The sequence below is a fragment of the Eleginops maclovinus genome, chromosome 20 (assembly GCF_036324505.1).
Source record: "Eleginops maclovinus isolate JMC-PN-2008 ecotype Puerto Natales chromosome 20, JC_Emac_rtc_rv5, whole genome shotgun sequence".
Taxonomy (NCBI): Eukaryota; Metazoa; Chordata; class Actinopteri; order Perciformes; family Eleginopidae; genus Eleginops; species Eleginops maclovinus.
The window spans coordinates 25,371,878-25,389,759 of record NC_086368.1 but is presented as its reverse complement, the minus strand read 5'-3'; the positions used below and the strand labels follow the sequence as shown (position 1 = coordinate 25,389,759).

Genomic DNA, 17,882 nt, shown 5'->3' with positions numbered 1-17,882 from the left:
ACTGGTACAAAAAAAAGTTAAATGGGGAGCAGGATTACAATATATATTATAAGTAGACATACTGTGTGATTTTCTTTTTAAGCTTTCATTTAATTTAAATTGTTGTTGTTTTTAAATGCAGTATATGGAAACCACTCTGTGTTTGCTTTTAATGAATGTGTTAAACTTAAACAGCATTTGTAAACTATCATTGTTATTTTTATGTATGTATGTTTAAGTGTGCACCAAAAACACCAAGACCAATTCCTTGAATGTGTTAACCTACTTGGCAAAAAAACCTGTGACAAAACTTGAACATCATTTGTAAATATGGCAAAAGTAATGAGGTTATTAGACGTGATAACACCCGCATACATCTCACTGGTGAGGCTTTACATCACAATCTCATTAGGCTTTCAGACTTCAGTCCTGCAGCTGTTTCCTAAGTCTCTTATCGTGTGTAAACCATGAGGCATCTTGAAATGTCCAAGTGTTTATCTGAGCTCAACTGACCTGTTTGAACTTCCGCTGTGCTATTGGAAAAGAAATGTGTGTTTAAACGCTGAACGATCATGTGACAATAAAAAGAAGTAGTAAAAACGGCCTCTGTCATTGCATTAAATACATTTAAAATACATTTAAATTAAAAAATACAATACAAGCATATTTTTGTTTTTGTGGCCCAAACTGATTTAAATCAACAATATTTTGAGTAAAAAATGTAGTGGAAATGGTTCAGATTCAAATATTGTTTGAATCAAAATGATTTGTGGTAGAAGAATGTTTAACAGTTAACAATAAATAGTTTTTATTGATTCCTATTGTTTTTTCTGTAGAGGATTGTCCATTATTATTGTTTTTATTCTCATATACTCATAAATATGAGATTTTTTTTCTTGACAGTTTTTATTTTTTATACCTGTATGCCTTTTTGAAATATATATGAATGAATGACAATGGGTAAATTGATTGGCTGACTGATGGAACACTAATTAGTCAAGGCATGTCATTAGATTACAGGCTCTGACCTGAGCCGCTGCATTAGGACTCACCTTGATGCTTGGCACGGGAGAAATCATGGACAGAATGCCAAAGAGGGATGTACTTTATTTTATTTATTTAACCGTGATATACCCAGGAGAAGTCCCATTGAGATATTTTACGAAAGAGTCCTGGCCAAGATAGACATCAGTGAGGTTACAGACAAAAAATGGAAAACCAAAAAATGTCACCATAGCGAGCATCTGCAGGTCTGTGTGCCTGCTTCTCTGTCATTAAGAGGCACTTGGATGTATCAAAGTACTTTGTGTGAACATCACATACAACGGTGCAAAAACAGATACAAATGTGTGTCAGGTGGGTGTTAAAAGGGGCCAGGACTGGCTGCAATCGTAACTAACACAATGTAAAAGTTGCCATGTTTTAATTTTGTTCATTGACATTTTCACCTTTCTTTTAAAAGCATTTGTATTAGAAAATTCTGGAAAAATTCCCAAAGTTGTGCCCACGCAGGTGATTTGGATTGACAGGTGATTAGAGGTCTTTTCAGGCTGTGTGGGCGGCACAGACTGTCCTTGATTGACATTTCACCGACTTTCCTATTAGCTTTGCTGCACCTATAACAAGTTATAGAGTTATGATTGTTACTGCACATGGAGTTTGGTGAACACAGGTCATCCCATCTTCAATCTGAGCAGAGCTGTAAACACTCAGAAAAAGGGACTTCTTCTCATGACATTCCAGTAAAGGACAGCAAACTAAATCATCAATAAATAATAAGAAACATAACACCCTTCTTCCCCCGTTTCATTGCTTTTGTATATATATTTCCGATTATTAAACATTTCAATGAGACAGGCTGTGTTATAATGTAACACGTTTACTAATTTCAATTTTTAGATGTCTATTCAATTTTTGTAGATGTAAAATTTCCCTCTGTGCGACAAATAAAGATAGTTTGATTCTGATTTATAACTGATGCAAATAAATACTAATAAATAAATAAATAATAACCCACTTTATATATCAATAGCAAAACTGAATTAGACAAGTCTTCAGTGTCTGACAAATGGAAACTTCTGAGGCCTCAGAAATCAACATTTTGTTGGAGTAACAACACAGGCCACCCATAACAATATTTCATATATTATATCATATACATATATATACGAGTTATAGAACGATCAAACATGCATTGAACCTCATTAAACTGTAACCAGGGCAATGATATGCATTCAGAAATGTTATGAAATAATAGGACTTCCACTTATCATGGAGGACAAATCTATTTTCCAAAACAAAAATAGACTGAGAAATTAAATGTTTCAAAAATATCCACATCTGGAGCATTTTGTATTCCTTTTATTTCAGTGAGAGTCCATCGGAGAAATATGGCTGAACACACTTTATACTGTTTTGTAAATAAAGGGTACATTATTTGATGTCAATAGTAATGCAGCACTTGTATCAGTGGAGGGCGCACTTCATGGATGTATAAAGAGAGCTAATGTTGTGTGTGGGCGTGGCAACTGTAGTACATTTGAGCGCTAAATTTGTATATTACCCACCGTTTTAACACTATTATTGTGCTTTATAGGCCCATTTTAGTAGATTAAGCGTGGAATAAAATCCCCATCCCTTATGATATGAAAATAAAGCGGTGTCTGGGCGGATGTCGCCATCTTTAGTAAGGGACAATAAGCCAAACGCTAAAACACAAGTTGTTGCAATTTCCTGAAACTTGCCATATGTTTACTTTATATGTATTCTAAGTTTCCTGTTAAAAACCTCACTGTACCAAGCAACCTTCGTCTACTTACGATGGCATACCACTAAAACTAAAAGGCGTTTCTGTCGGAAATGGTTAGCGAGCGGGTCTCAGTCGCCATGTTTACTTTGGGTGACGCCAGCTCTCTACCATTTTCCTCCGCCTCTGGTTGTCAAGAAGATGGCAGCTTCCAGGCAGGCATGAGAGGAAATACTTCTTCATAAATCGAATGAATTTGGATTATTGCCGCAAGATTAGACCACAAACCCGTGTTTTTGCAACTACTGCATCGATATAAGTGAGTAATAATCAGAAATATTTGCGCCTTTTTTCGGGTTTGTTGTGTTTTGTTGTGGCTTACCGCCCGGCCATTTTTCTTGTGGGAGCTGTAGAAGTAGGCCGAGTATCGAAAAGATGGCTGCTTCCAGAGACGGCATGAAACATAATAACACTCTCTTTATGCAGTTGATCTCAGTTTAGCTGCGTTTAACGGGTGTTGTTGCAACTGCATTTGTATCAGGTAAAATATGCATGTCAGAATAAAACGTTATTGTATTGCATTTAATTGTAAAATAGCGCGACGCTTTGACAGATGCTAACGCTGTTAGCGTGTGCTAGTTAGGTTGAGCAACTAGCCGCTTTTGCTAACGGAGTTCAGCTAACGTTAGCATCCATTTTATTGTCACAATTTGGTTTTAATTTTACGTATATTTTAAGACCTTTTTAGATGGGGGTGTAGGGATGTGTTTACCAAAGTCTTACAACTGTTAATAATGAAGTTAAGTATATGTACAGTGTTAATAATTACGTTAAAGGGATTGCAGAGAATGCTAAGCTAGTTAGCTACAAGATGGCGACTCCCAGAGAAGCATGAAAATAGCCGACTCTTGCTAACGGTTCCAACTGTGGATTAAGTGTATGTTGCAAATGCGCATTGTTTTCCTCTGTTCTCCCGCTACCACTTTAGTGAATTTGTTTTCATTTTATTGTGTTCCTTCGCTGTTGTAGTTGGCTAGCTATTTTTCCTTTTCATTCGCTTCCGCCATTTTTCAGACTGGCAGCGGTGTTAGCGGGGGTTTGTTTGGTTACAAGATGGCTGCTTCCATGGATTGAATTCAATGGTTTAGAAAACAACAAAACTTGGGTATATGAACATATCCTAGTATTTGTTTTGCACAACTGCCACTCTAAGTCTATATTAAAGGGTATTACTCAGTACTTGTTGGAAAGCTCTTACTGCGCATTGGTTTTTATTAATGAATGTGTTCATTAATCAGAGCTTCGGGCACACACTGTTTTTAGAAGTGAGTCACAGTGCGCGGTTACATCCTGCTGATGAGTTTCTATAGTTATTAACTTTGTAAAACCAGGAGTATTTCAGCCGCCAAGAAGAAACAAACGTTGTTTTATTAATGTTTCCGACAGAAGTCATGTCTGCCCCTGGCTCCACGGCGTCGGTTCTGCAGCCGCGGTGGAAGCGGGTCCTCGGATGGTCCGGTCCCGTTCCCCGGCCCAGGCATGGACACAGAGCTGTGGCGATAAAGGAGCTTATGGTTGTCTTTGGTGGGGGAAACGAAGGAATAGTGGATGAATTGCATGTATACAACACTGGTAAGATAATCACTTTTGCATGTTTAACTTTACGGATTACTGTTTGCAGCCAGCATGATGTTTACTTATCAAATATTCAGATGTTAATTCGTTAACAATACATTTGAGCATTTAGCCTCAGCATAAAAAAACATTCTACTTATTTCTAAAGATCGATTCGTGATGTGCAGAACTAAGTAGAGTACAGGCCTCAGCAGGCCAAACAAGCCCGTGTCTGATTATATTTGGCCCCCTCTGCTGGAGAGAGATGGTATTGTACGTTAAAAAAGGCGGGCTAAAATAAAATGGATGATGCTGGTTGGTTTAACTATTATCCTATGCCCCAATTTCCTGTACATAAACCAATAAGGACAGACACATTTAATACAAACATGTTTTCATCACCATCCTTAAATACATATGTTGGTTTATGTACTAATAATTACCAGATAGTTATACTAGTAAGGTTTTTCACAGCCTTGTTTAGACAATAACAAACCTTGGTCATAATTGAAATGGATTGATAGGAGTTAGAATCATCTGATTCATCATTGTGTTTTAATTTCTAGCAACAAACCAGTGGTTTATCCCAGCGGTCCGTGGTGATATTCCCCCCGGCTGTGCAGCATATGGTTTTGTATGTGATGGCACACGATTGCTGGTGTTCGGTGGAATGGTGGAGTATGGAAAGTACAGCAACGATCTCTATGAACTTCAGGTAATATATCTATTCAAAAGTATCCCAATTATTCTATTAAATGTGTGCATTAGGATAATGCAATGTTTCTAAATGAAGTGATAACAAGTTATAGTTTCAATATAATGGGATCATTCTTTTTTTACTGAAGCACAGCAACAGCCAAACAAAACAAAGTATATCTGTCTTTAAGTTGTAAGATTCACAGCTATGGATATTTATAAGCTCTGTGCAGTTTCGTACATTACATTTATAGAAAGCCGTTGAACCATAATCCTGATTTATTAAATGCAGACTGAGTGTTGAAAGGTTTTTGGGATCCCGTTGAGTTGAGTTATTCTAACTGCATTCTAGATAACGCAATAGAATGGCTAATGCAGTGCAAATGTTTTACTCCAATCTCAACCCATATTGTCTTATTTAAATAACTGTCAGGCTAATGACTTTTATGGATTCTTAGATGCATCATCATTTATTTTTTGTATAATTACAATTTGTTTACAAGAGTTGTTAATCAACATTCAGAGGGTTCGCCAAGCTCCATCAACTGATTCAAAAGATAGCTAATCAGCAGCTGCTTTTTAAAAAAAAACTACTGTGAAGTCATGTTTTGTGAGGGGAGGGTAGCCTGAAGTAGTAATTAAGTTGTTTATGAAACGTGACGCTAATCAGCAGCACAAGTTATTCTGCCAGTGCAACGTGCCACAATGCATCTTTATTGTCCTCCTTCATTTTGCGAAAATGTACACTTTAAACATTCTCTGTTTTTGGTTATGACATAAATAAGGTATGCCCCTATCAAGTTTTCAACAAGAGTCAGGATGGATTATGAGCAACTGGGAAGTGAAATGTCCAAATATAACAGTGTAATAGGATTTAATGAATAAATGTAACATTTATTAAGATATGTTTTTATGTTTTTACACAAAATCTTTATCATTTTGTCAGAAAAGGTCAGCTTGTGTTTGTAAATGCTTAATGTTGTTATGAACGTTGTTTTTCACAACAGGCCAGCAGATGGGAATGGAAAAAGTTGAAAGCGAAAAACCCGAAGAATGGCCCCCCTCCTTGTCCTCGTTTGGGCCACAGTTTTTCCTTGGTTGGCAATAAATGCTACCTGTTCGGTGGACTCGCCAATGACAGCGAGGACCCAAAAAACAACATTCCCAGGTACAGATGTTGTTTCCAAGCGGGTCTTTTTTTTTCTACACAAGATGCTTGAGATTTTACTTCCACCAGCAACATGAACATGGCCTCTGTCATTTTTCCTCAGATACCTAAATGATCTGTACACACTTGAGCTGCGTGCGGGTTCAAGTGTGGTTGGATGGGATATTCCAATCACATACGGAGTCCTGCCTCCTCCCCGTGAGAGCCACACTGCTGTGGTCTACACAGAAAAGACCAGCAGGAAATCTCGCCTGATAATCTACGGAGGCATGAGTGGTTGTCGCCTTGGAGATCTTTGGACACTTGATATCGGTAAGTTTGTGAATGTGAAAAGATAAATGACCGCAACCATATGCCCCAGCTGGTGCTACTCAGAGACAGAGCTGCAACTTATACCTGATCAGACGATAAGAGTCACACACTTTTAGTGAGGATAAAAAGGTGACTTTGAACAAAGTCCCTTACCCGAATACTTTCATTTATCTGGTTGCATGTCAGAAAACTTTGCTGCCTTTGTATAACATCCTTCTGTTTGTCTCTAGATACCCTGACATGGAACAAACCATCAGTAAACGGGACAGCACCTTTACCCAGAAGTCTTCACTCTGCCACTACCATCACAAACAAGTGAGACAACTGCTCTACCTCTAGCAATAACATTGAACTATTTCTTTAATCCTGTTTAAGTTCCCAGAAGAAGAGATTCTGTGCTTCTTGGAGGCTGCATATCACTGATTTTATTTCTTCCATGTGCAGGATGTATGTTTTTGGAGGATGGGTTCCATTGGTAATGGACGACGTCAAAGTGGCCACACACGAGAAGGAGTGGAAGTGCACAAACACTCTCGCCTGCCTAAATTTAGGTTTGTATAACTCTGTGTTTATTAAAATAGAATATACTTTCAGAGTAAGAGGCTTCACTGATTAATCTTTATTTGTGTGTCTGTAGACTCCAATTGTTGGGAGACAGTGTTGATGGATACTCTTGAAGACAACATCCCCAGGGCCCGTGCCGGCCACTGTGCCGTGGCCATCAATTCCCGACTCTACGTCTGGAGTGGCCGCGACGGTTATCGTAAAGCTTGGAACAACCAAGTCTGTTGTAAAGACCTCTGGTATCTGGAAACAGGTATGTGTGCTGTAACATAATTTATACTAACAGTGTCTTCCTCGGTTCAGATAGTGAAAGTATCATTGTTGGTAAACTTATTTTCCTCCACAGAGCGGCCACATGCTCCTGCCAGGGTGCAGCTAGTCCGTGCCAACACAAACTCTCTCGAGGTCAGCTGGGGCGCCGTCTCAACCGCTGACACTTATTTACTGCAGCTGCAGAAGTACGACATCCCAGCAACTCCAGCTGCAGCCTCGCCAGCCATGAGTGCCACCCCCGTACAGCCCCTGAACTCTCCAAAGAGCCCAGCACTGGCTGTTGCAGCTCCCTCTGCTCAGAACCTCCCCCAGACAGGTACTTTACTAGAGACTCAGCCATGTTCACTGTTGTTGCTACACCAACAAATGCAAAGAAGTCTAATCACCTTTTGTGTTTCAGCCGTCTTGAAGGTTGCGGCTCAACAGTCTGCCACAGGCGCATCTGTAGTCACAGTCCGCCCCAGCCAGCCCGGGAAATCCCCCGTCACTCTGACATCCCTCCCGCCGGGTGTAAGAATGGTCATGCCCGCCCAGACCACCCAAGGATCGGTAGGAGCAATTTGCTTTGTATTTTATCTTGAAGTATATTATCCGTATGAAGAAATGGTCCAAACATGTTGTATCATCTTTTCTTTAAGCCAATTGGAAGTAGCCCTCAGATGAGTGGCATGGCAGCTTTAGCTGCTGCAGCTGCAGCAACACAGAAGATCCCGCCCTCTGGTGGCACTGTCCTCAATGTTCCTGCCGGGGCCACCATTCTCAAAACTGTTTCCATGTCCCCTGGCACAACCACAATGAAAATGGCTTCTCCACTCATGGTAAAGTCCTCACTAAATGGTCTAACATTAAGTGCTTTCTCTCCGTCACAGATCAGTTCTCATAAGTATTTCTGTTCTTGTAGGTCAGTAACCCAGCCACCCGGATGCTGAAGACCGCTGCAGCCCAGGTGGGAACAGCTACTGGTTCTTCTCCCACCAACACCAGACCCATCATCACTGTGCATAAGTCTGGCGCAGTCACTGTGGCTCAGCAGGCCCAGGTGGTTACCACTGTGGTGGGAGGAGTCACCAAGACTATCACCCTGGTGAAGAGTCCCCTCACCATGGGCGGCAGTGGCACTCTGGTAAGAGAGCATTTCTTCATCACAATGTTATACTGGAACATCTTCCACGCATGCTGTCAATCATGTATTCTCCAAATTGCCACTTCACCCTTGGTATGCGTTTTATTTTGTATGCACTGAGCATAGCCCAGTGGGGGACGGAGTGAAGTCCGTCCTTCAGTGACTAAGTCAATGGGAAGCTTAGTGTTAGCGATCTGAATGATGTATGTTGAGTTATAGTTGTAATGATTTGTTGAGCCAACTCTGAAGTCCGTGCATTTCATGTTTTCACATCAATCATGACTTGAGCTTTCGTCCTATGTCTGCAGATCTCCAACCTTGGCAAGATGATGTCTGTTGTACAAACCAAGCCAGTGCAGACATCAGCTATCACGGGCCAGGCTTCCACTAATCCTCTCACACAGCTCATACAGGTGAGATATGTGCTTCAAAAAAACACACGGACATATCCTGAGACAACACCAGTTGTCCATATGCAGTGGAATAACATGTGTCTCTCGCTCCTCAGACAAAGGGTCCCCTCCCAGCCGGCACCATCCTTAAGCTGGTGACCTCTGCCGATGGCAAGCCCACGACCATCATCACAACCTCCCAGGCAGGAGGCACTGGAAACAAGCCCACGATCCTCAACATCAGCGGGGTCTCTCCCACCACCACTAAGCAGGGCACCACCATCATTAAGACCATCCCTATGTCTGCAATCATGTCCCAGTCCGGAGCTACAGGTCTAAACTCACGCAAGTTTGATATTCAGTTACTACATATCACAACAGAGAACAGAAGTACTGACCAAGAGTTTGAACGCCTGGACAAAATGACTAAGTAGTGATGATGTTGTCTTTCCTGAGCATTTTGAAACAAACATCTGAAATGTGTGCAGGTGTAAATGAGCTAAGCTTGTGTCTTAATTCGATGAAAATGTACTAACAATCTTGCGTTGGTCCCTTCAGGTGTGACCAGCAGTGGAGGCATGAAGACGCCTATCACGATCCTCACCACCAAAGTGATGACCACAGGATCTCCCAGTAAATTCATCACTGCAGTTCCCAAACTCGCCACTGCAGCCGGACAACAGGGACTGACACAGGTACACTGACTGATTGAGCGGTCATAAATGTCTCTATGAAGATTAACTTTGCTGTTCTGCCCAAGTATTTTGCACCTGAGGTGACTCATCCTGAACTGTGTCTTTAGGTCGTATTGAAGGGCGCTCACGGGCAACCTGGCACCATCCTGCGCACTGTGCCTATGAGCACAGTCGGTGGTGTTCGACTTATGACACCAGTGACCATGTCTTCTGTTAAGCCCGCTGTCACCACTCTGGTTGTCAAGGGGACTACTGGTAAGAATATTTTGTTCTTGTAATTTTATTTCAATTTATTCTCTTGATAGAATAGAAAGGCTTTATTAAATATACAACGAGAGTGCATCCCTGTCACAGCCAAAGCATAAAAGCAGGCAGGAGAGCTCACATGCATACATATAATGCCTATGTCTTTCTATCAGGTGTCACCACTCTCGGGACGGTCACCGGTACGGTCTCCAGCCTGACAGGAGCAGTGGCGGACAGCTCCAACGCCTCTCTGGTTACTCCCATCACCACCCTGGGAACCATTGCCACCCTGTCCAGTCAGGTCATCAGCCCGGCTGCAATAACTGTGTCAGCCGCTCAGACCAGCCTGACCTCTGCCACCACCCTGACCTCCTCCACCATGACGGTGCAGGTACCAGTCTGCACGTCTTCTTCCCTTAGGCGATGAGCATTTATTTTTTATGAATCTGTTTTTACATATTTAGCAAATATAGAGCTGACGGCGATTAAAATATTTGGATTAGACAACATTTTTATTAATATTGCAGCCCTTATAATTATATTATTAGAATCAGAAATAACTGAAGGTTGGGGTGTTTATGCCTTTTTAATAACTAGAAAAAGACTAACAAAGTTATTGCTGTGGGATTTTTGGAAAACTTAACTAACTTGCCTGTCTCGTCTGCCCAGAACCAGCCCACCCAGGTGACTCTGATCACAACTCCCAGCGGTGTTGAAGCTCAGCCAATCCAGGACCTACCCGTGTCCATCCTGGCTTCTCCCACCTCCGAGCAGCCCAGCTCCTCTGAAGCTGGAGCGGCTGGCGAGGGCTCAGGCACCGTCACCCTGGTGTGCTCCAACCCGCCCTGCGAGACCCACGAGACCGGCACCACCAACACGGCCACCACCGCCTCCGCTGCCATGGGAGCAGGACAGGTGTGCTCCAACCCGCCCTGCGAGACGCATGAAACGGGCACCACCAACACGGCCACAACCGCGTCGTCAAACATGTCGACGCCGCGCATGTGCTCCAACCCGCCGTGCGAGACCCACGAAACAGGGACGACCAACACAGCCACCACAGCGTCCAGCAGCATGGGAGGAGTCCAGAAGGTTTGCTCCAACCCGCCCTGTGAGACCCACGTGACGGGCACCACCAACACGGCCACCCAGTCGTCATCCAACATGAGCACGGGCCAGACGAGCACGGGCCAGACGAGCACGAGCGCGCCCAGAGTGTGCTCCAACCCGCCCTGCGAAACACACGAGACCGGGACCACCAACACCCCGTCCACAGCCACCTCCAGCATGGGGGGCGACCAGGCCAGCACAGCAGGAGGCCCCGTCCAGAGAGTGTGCTCCAACCCGCCTTGCGAAACACACGAGACCGGCACCACCAACACAGCCACCACTGCCACCTGCAACATGGAGACAGGCGAAGGTACCGTTGTGGAATTGATGTTGTTTTTTTGATTGGTATGAAGTCGAGCTCACATTGTGTTATTGCGTCTCTGAGCAGGCCAGCAGACGGAGGAGGGAGCAGAAAGTACCACCAGCGCAGAAGTGGCCCCCACCACGGCAGCAACAAGCACTGTTACCACCACCCAGGGCAGGGCCGTCACTACTGTCACTCAGTCTACACCCGCACCCGGACCCTCAGTTCCGGTAAGAGATGCACTTTTTATTATGCAAACAGGGCATTAAAAAGTATAACCTTGGATTTTGAGAAACTGTGTTGGATATCTTTCCATATTTTCCAATATTTAGTTTATAGACCAAACGATTCATCAAGAGAAAAACACTTTTTTTGCAGCCCTAATTATGTAACAGAAACGTAACTTCTATCTTTGTTTGTTGTTTGTTTCTCTCCAGTCGATCTCATCCATCACAACCAGCTCCCCAGAGGAGCCCATGCAGACCGATGAGACGGCATCAGCAGAGGCTGCACCTGCAGGAGAAGGAGCGACCGCTATGGAGACGCAAGCCGAGGTAAATGCTTTGTAATAATCACCACTTGAAGTCCATGTTATCAAAGATATATTATGTTTGACCTACAAAATGTTCTCTCAGGGTCAAACAGCCGCAGCTACAGCCATGAATCTGCCCTCGGAGCTGATGGCTGAGGCTCAGGGTGCCACCCTGATGGTAACGGGGCTGTCGGACGAGGAGCTGGCTGTGACTGCAGCTGCAGAGGCCGCTGCTCAGGCAGCTGCTACTGAAGAAGCTCAGGCGCTCGCCATCCAGGCAGTCCTCCAGGCAGCACAGCAAGCCGTAATGAGTGAGTTTAACCGTAGTGCATCAACAGATTACTGAACAGGTTCATCGATGGAGTTCTGTGTAGGACGGAGGCATGGAGAGACTTGTGTATTCTTAAAGTCCCTAACAAATAACTGAGAAGCTGGCTTTAGCTCTGTAACTACTGCAACCTCCTGAATGTAGTTGTAGATTAGTTATGTATTGTGATTTCAAAAATATTTCTTTCTCTTTTCAAATGAAGGCGATTCCTCCGGAGAGAGCCAGCAGCCCACCACCATCCCCATCATGTTGACCCAGCAGGAGCTGGCGGCACTGGTCCAGCAGCAGCAGCAGCTGCAGATGCAGGAGGCTCAGGCCGCTGCACAGCAGGCCAGCGCGGAGGCCAACCTGCCAACTGAAGGCCTGGCCCCCGCAGACAGCCTCAACGACCCCTCCGTCGAGAGTAACGGACACAATGAGATGGCAGCCGCAGTCACCAGCGCTGTGGCGTCTCTGCTGCCTCGCACCACCGCAGAGAGTAAGACTTTTGCTTTTTATCTAGAAGTGTCTCATAATGTCACGTTTTACAGCAAGTTGACCTTTTATATCTTGATCGCTTTCCCTCCACAGCACTCGCTCCTTCGAGCACATTTGCGCCGTCTGTATCGGTGGCAAGTCCAGCCAAGCTGCAAGCAGCAGCTGCCCTGGCAGAGGTGGCCAATGGGATCGAGGGAGAGGTGAGTTATTGTGCAACATCTGGCTGGTTCAGCTAAGGTCCAAGAAAGGAGAAATGTAACCGAGTATCTCTTGTGTTACAGAAACAAGCCCCACAGCCAACCCCGGTGAAGGCTGTTGTAAAGAAAGACAACCAGTGGTTCGATGTTGGGATCGTTAAAGTGACAAATATGGTTGTCACCCACTTCTATATGCCAGGAGATGACTCTCAGGGAGATGTAAGTGTCTCCGGAGGCTCCTTTCCTGCTCAGGTGACTGTGTTCATGTGCCTCGGAGCATCTCTCATCTCTGTTATGTTCTGCAGGATGACTCTGGCAACATGCCCGACTACAGCCAGATGAAGAAAATGGAGCTGCAGCCGGGCACAGCTTATAAGTTTCGTGTTGCTGGAATCAACGCTTGTGGCCGTGGATCTTTCTCCGAGATATCTGCTTTCAAGACCTGCCTACCAGGCTTCCCAGGGGCTCCTTGCGCCATCAAAATCAGCAAGGTAAACACTCCAGTGAAGCCCTTTCCCTTGTTTTCTCTTATCGTTGTGAATCACATCATGGCTGCAGCTGCTCTCATGAGTCGTGCTCCCAGGCACTGAGTAGTAATCATTCCTCGTCCCTCTGCAGAGCCCGGATGGTGCCCACCTGACCTGGGAGCCCCCCTCTGTGACGTCGGGGAAGATCATCGAGTACTCTGTGTACCTGGCCATCCAGAGCAACCAGACAGCCGAAGCCAAGGCCTCCACCCCGGCGCAGCTAGCCTTCATGCGCGTGTACTGTGGGCCCAACCCCTCCTGCTTGGTGCAGTCGTCCAGCCTCTCCAACGCCCACATCGACTACACCACCAAGCCCGCCATCATCTTCCGCATCGCCGCTCGTAACGAGAAGGGCTACGGCCCCGCCACCCAAGTCCGATGGCTGCAAGGTGAGCACACAGATTCAAGAACAAATGCTGAAATATAAGTCATTACTTCTGACATTTGAAAAGAGGCAATACAATCTGTCAGGTTTGAATTCACTGAAGGGTTGAGGACTATAAATAAATGACTCGACACTGAAATGCATTCCATTTACACAATTTTGTGTCTGTTTATTATATTTTCCTCATTTAATACCAGTGTGTGGGCTAATGCAATGGATGTTTTTTGACCATTTAGTAGTTGGGCTTTAAATGGATTAGTTTTGAGTGTAATTTGTTAGTTTTAAGTTGGTTTTTTTGCTGATTTGTGGTATGTGTAAGACATGGATTCTCTCCAATCGATAATTGTTATTAAGAAAATTGTGTATGTTTGTTTACTGTCTGGGTCCCTGTTGTGCTCTTTGGGATTTCCCTTCCCTGTAGTGTTTCTATAGGTTTTTGTGCCTGTATTTTCTACTAATAATAACCATTATTGGACAAAGAGATGTTTTAACAAATGGTTCTGCTTTCTAGAATCCGGCAAAGACGCCGCCTCTGCAAAACCGGCCCCAAAAAGACCAGGCGCCTCTCCTGATACGTAAGTACCGTACATGTTTCACACTGTGCACACAAGGCGTTCACATGCCACTGGAGAATCAAACATGCTTTACTCATCCCATTTTTTATTTTGTGCTCTTGCAGTAAGGTTGCCGGTCCAAAGAAAGCGAGGACGGACCAGTGAGGTCGCCCGGAGACCCCTCCCAGTCTTTTGTCCTTTTTTCCACTCGCTGTCCTTTTTATCAGGAAGACTGACCTTCACCCCTCCTCCACCACCTCCTCATCCTCCATCCTAATCTCATCCTCCACCCTTCAAGTCTCAGAGACAGCAATTGAGGCAGAACAACCGTATGAAGCCGAGATGAAAGTCAATCTGAGAGATGTTTCTGTAGATAAAACCCTCCTTCCTCCTTCTGTTGGTTGTACTATTTTTAGAGCAACAGAAAACTTAGAAGCACATTATCTTTTTCTGTCACATCCCCTTCCATCGTTTAACATCTATTTTTGGCTTGTTTCAGTAGTTGAGCAGTATAGAGAAGCATTTACATCTTTCACAAACTGGGAGCCAGCCTGAGCGCAATGTTACCTTCTTTTTTTTTGTCTTTGTTTTGTGAATCCAAGGGGGGATGTAGAGAGAGACTACACAAAATGATGTACAGTGTTGAGAAAAAAAAGGCTGTGGAGGCTTTAGTTTAGATGAGAGGAAAAATCGGTATGGATACAAATAAAGCACTTGTCCTCAGCGACAGAGGACATCATTTTTCTCCTTTTTCTTTTTTTGCTGAAAACTAAAATTTGCATCATCGAGAACCAAGTCTGTATTCGCCGTACTGGACTCCAGTCTCCTGGTAATGTCATCACTGTGCGCTTTTTACCCCGACGTGAGGACTGGTGGCCGACACTTCGACGTGGACAAGAAGAGATTTGTAGAGAGTGAATTACAGACATTGCTATAGGACTGAGACTTGCAGCACACACAAACACACACATACACACACACACACACACACACAAAAATCGTGCAAAATCTTCCCATAAAATTAGCAAGCAGCAATGACGCAGAAGATCTTTTGTGTAGTTTATTTTTGTATTTTTTAAGCTTTTTTTTGTTTGTTTCTTTCCTCCTGTGTGTATGTCGTGTGCATTTTAAAAAGAAAAACATCACTTTTTTTAACTGTTTGTTCATCCCCATAGTTTGTGTTCGTGGGAAGATCGGTGGCTGTGTTGAGGTTGCCACTATATTTTTAAAAGAAATCTTCATTCAGCCGGTTGTATGTTGTTGTTGACAGAAAGTAAATAAACTGCAGAAAGACTTTTGTATTTGTTCCAAGTAACCCGAGGTTATAGGACTGAAGGGAACTCTGAAGTGGACCCAGGGAGAGGAGGAGATTTTACTTTGTTTACTACTCAATGCTTGTGTTGCTTTGTTTGCCAAACATGAGGTATGAGGGACAACATCAGATCTTTTCATACCCCCCCCCCCCCAACCTTCCCCCTTTGATAAACAAAAAAATGATCCCCCTCTTTTTTTATGCTAATGAATGTGGTGTCTCACCTCTTCTTTCTTTCTTTTTTTTTTTTTAGAATGGCAAATTATATTAGTAGACATATTTCCCCTACCCTATTAATGTATGTGAATCCATTTAATTCATTTTAATTTTATTTTTTTCTTTCCACGGCTCTGTATTTCAGACTACAGATGGTATTCAGGCTAACTGTGATGTGTAAAACTTGTGTGTCTTTGGAAAATGGGGGTGTCTTTTGGGAAGAAAAGCTTACCTAGCCGGAGTGTACTCACTTGTAAATTAGTTCGTTCATAGAGCAAGAATAAAACAAACAAAAAAAAAATTCATCATCTTGGCCTTTTATATAATTACCTGTAACAAACTGTTTTTACATGTCGGTCATCTCGATTGCCTTTTTTTGTCTTTACTTATAAAAGAAACAAATATATATCTATATATATAAATATATATAGTCTCCCTGATGGTTTGCTTCTGTCGAGCTGATTCACTGTAGGAGTCTGAATCACTGCTAGGTTCATTACAACACGAGGATCTGTACAGGGAGCGTTGCAGGACTCTATATCTACTTTGTCACGGTAAAAGGTCAGGAAGATCCGAGGTTTTCCGCTTTGCTGCCTTTTTTCTCCGGCCGGTGCCTCGGTCTCTCTCGTTTTGTGCTCTCTCCCAATTTGTTTCTTTCTCAAAAACTCTCTTCATATGCATTCATAATTTTTGTGTGTGTCGGTGTGTCTGTTGAACAAAAACTAGACATGCATGCAAAAGCAGTGTATTTTAGTAGTGATGCCTTAAGTTAGACCATAAGCTGAAGGTTCTCGAGATAAAAAAAAAAAAAGAAAAAACATTTACTGAGTTTGTTCCTCTCTCCATGTGGTATACAATTGTGTCCTTTTCCTTCCACAGTACCTTTGCTGGGTCACTATTTTTGCACCCTCGTTAGATAGGTCATCATCAGCAGTGCCGAGGTCTCTCTGAACTTTCCCCCCCTCTCCCCGGCTTCTCGGGGACGAGCGCTGTCTCAGCACTCACAGGCGTTGCGAGTTTCTCTCGGCTGTTCGCAGGTTATCTGGAAATGTCCTGTATTTTCCAATGTGTGTTTTTTGTACTGTAGGGAGTAATGTATCTTTTATCATCAAAAAATAAACATGTTAAACATATAGAGAGAGATGTTGCGTCTTCTTTTCTCTACTAAGATTTTTAAAGTATTGAATCACCTGCTGTAGGCCGCTCCGAGCCGCTGTCAGGAACGGCTTCTCCACATCCAGATCTGCTTTAGCGCTTCCTTCAAAATACTCTGCTCCGATTTCCCTGCACCACTGCTGGGCTTTTATGCCAGACACCTGCCAAGAAATACAACAGTACAAAGAACATGTAATGGAGCAACATCTGAAGTCACAATTTGGTTTTTGTATAACATGTTAGGGCTGAAGTTTACCATTTCATTATGGATGCTATTATGTTCTACAAAAATGGTTTGGAATATGGAGATATGTCCATCCCAGTTTTAAAAGTACTTGCATGAAGAATAATAAAGCGACTAACAGATTTTCAAATCATAGTCATCCTTGTCTGTCAATGGATAATCATTATATGTTGAGAAACTGTAATAATCCATTTGTGGTCTGGTGGAATGAAAATATTAAGAGTTGTCATTATTTCTGTCATTATTTGAGATATTATGGCCTTATTTCAAGATTGTCATTTAATTGTACACATTTAACACCAAGCACAGTAAGTGATGTTTTAAAAGTCTTATTTGCATCGTGTTAGATAATACAAGTTTCTAATTTCTCTGTCATTATTTTGAAATATAATCACTATTATTTTTAATAACTTTTGTCTTTAACTTCCATAATGTTTCTTAACGATTCATGGGAGATTACTGACATAAAGCAGTGTAAAAATACTGTTACTCATGTCAGCCTTCAGATGACACCAGTTGAATCGGGGTATCTATGCTTCACTACATCTTTCTGATACTCTATGACCGACCTCTCTGTCGCTCAGGTCGGTCTTGTTGCCCAGCACGATGAAGGGGAAGTGGTCAGGGTCCTCAGGCTCTCCCTGGAACAGAAACTCCTTCCTCCACTCCTCCAGGGCGGAGAAACTGTCTCTGGATGTGACGTCAAACACCAGCAGGCAGCAGTGAGCTTCTC

The 17,882-nt window shown here is 43.2% G+C and overlaps 2 protein-coding genes across 4 annotated transcripts in view; one reads left to right on the top strand and one right to left on the bottom strand.

The window, feature by feature from the left end:
- The first annotated feature begins 2,909 nt into the window (after positions 1-2,909).
- hcfc1a (host cell factor C1a) lies at positions 2,910-16,883 on the top strand. 3 transcript variants are annotated; one of them, XM_063910474.1, is made up of 28 exons: positions 2,910-3,044; positions 4,172-4,357; positions 4,906-5,054; positions 6,043-6,203; positions 6,307-6,515; positions 6,746-6,830; positions 6,960-7,066; positions 7,153-7,332; positions 7,426-7,668; positions 7,753-7,901; positions 7,991-8,170; positions 8,254-8,475; positions 8,784-8,888; positions 8,984-9,200; positions 9,426-9,562; positions 9,670-9,817; positions 9,982-10,199; positions 10,478-11,228; positions 11,307-11,452; positions 11,660-11,776; positions 11,858-12,065; positions 12,285-12,560; positions 12,653-12,759; positions 12,841-12,975; positions 13,062-13,247; positions 13,375-13,672; positions 14,180-14,243; positions 14,348-16,883. In XM_063910474.1, exons 2-28 carry the CDS (start codon positions 4,177-4,179, stop codon positions 14,385-14,387), a joined length of 5,019 nt encoding a protein of 1,672 aa, XP_063766544.1. In that variant the 5' UTR covers positions 2,910-3,044; positions 4,172-4,176; the 3' UTR covers positions 14,388-16,883. The 3 variants fall into 3 exon arrangements, with proteins under 3 accessions (XP_063766544.1, XP_063766543.1, XP_063766541.1); XM_063910473.1 differs by having other exon boundaries at positions 8,984-9,212; XM_063910471.1 differs by having other exon boundaries at positions 7,426-7,901; positions 8,984-9,212.
- The window catches only part of si:dkey-13a21.4 (uncharacterized protein LOC494576 homolog), a 3,729-nt gene continuing 1,115 nt past the window's right edge, over positions 15,269-17,882 (bottom strand). The window contains exons 3-5 of the mRNA XM_063910475.1: positions 17,719-17,882; positions 16,941-17,066; positions 15,269-16,831 (exon numbers count right to left, since the gene is read on the bottom strand). The exon at positions 17,719-17,882 is cut by the window's right edge and continues 55 nt beyond it. Coding sequence (XP_063766545.1) covers positions 16,745-16,831; positions 16,941-17,066; positions 17,719-17,882 — 377 coding nt within the window. The 3' untranslated portion in view covers positions 15,269-16,744. The remainder of the gene's footprint in view (positions 16,832-16,940; positions 17,067-17,718) is intronic.

Bases quoted from the DNA above. Each gene is read 5' to 3' on its own strand.
- hcfc1a (XM_063910471.1), top strand. From the start codon at position 4,177: ATGTCTGCCCCTGGCTCCACGGCGTCGGTTCTGCAGCCGCGGTGGAAG. The intron at 6,204-6,306 runs GTACAGATGTTG...ATTTTTCCTCAG, and splicing joins CCAAAAAACAACATTCCCAG to ATACCTAAATGATCTGTACA. The intron at 9,213-9,425 runs GCAAGTTTGATA...TGGTCCCTTCAG, and splicing joins AGCTACAGGTCTAAACTCAC to GTGTGACCAGCAGTGGAGGC.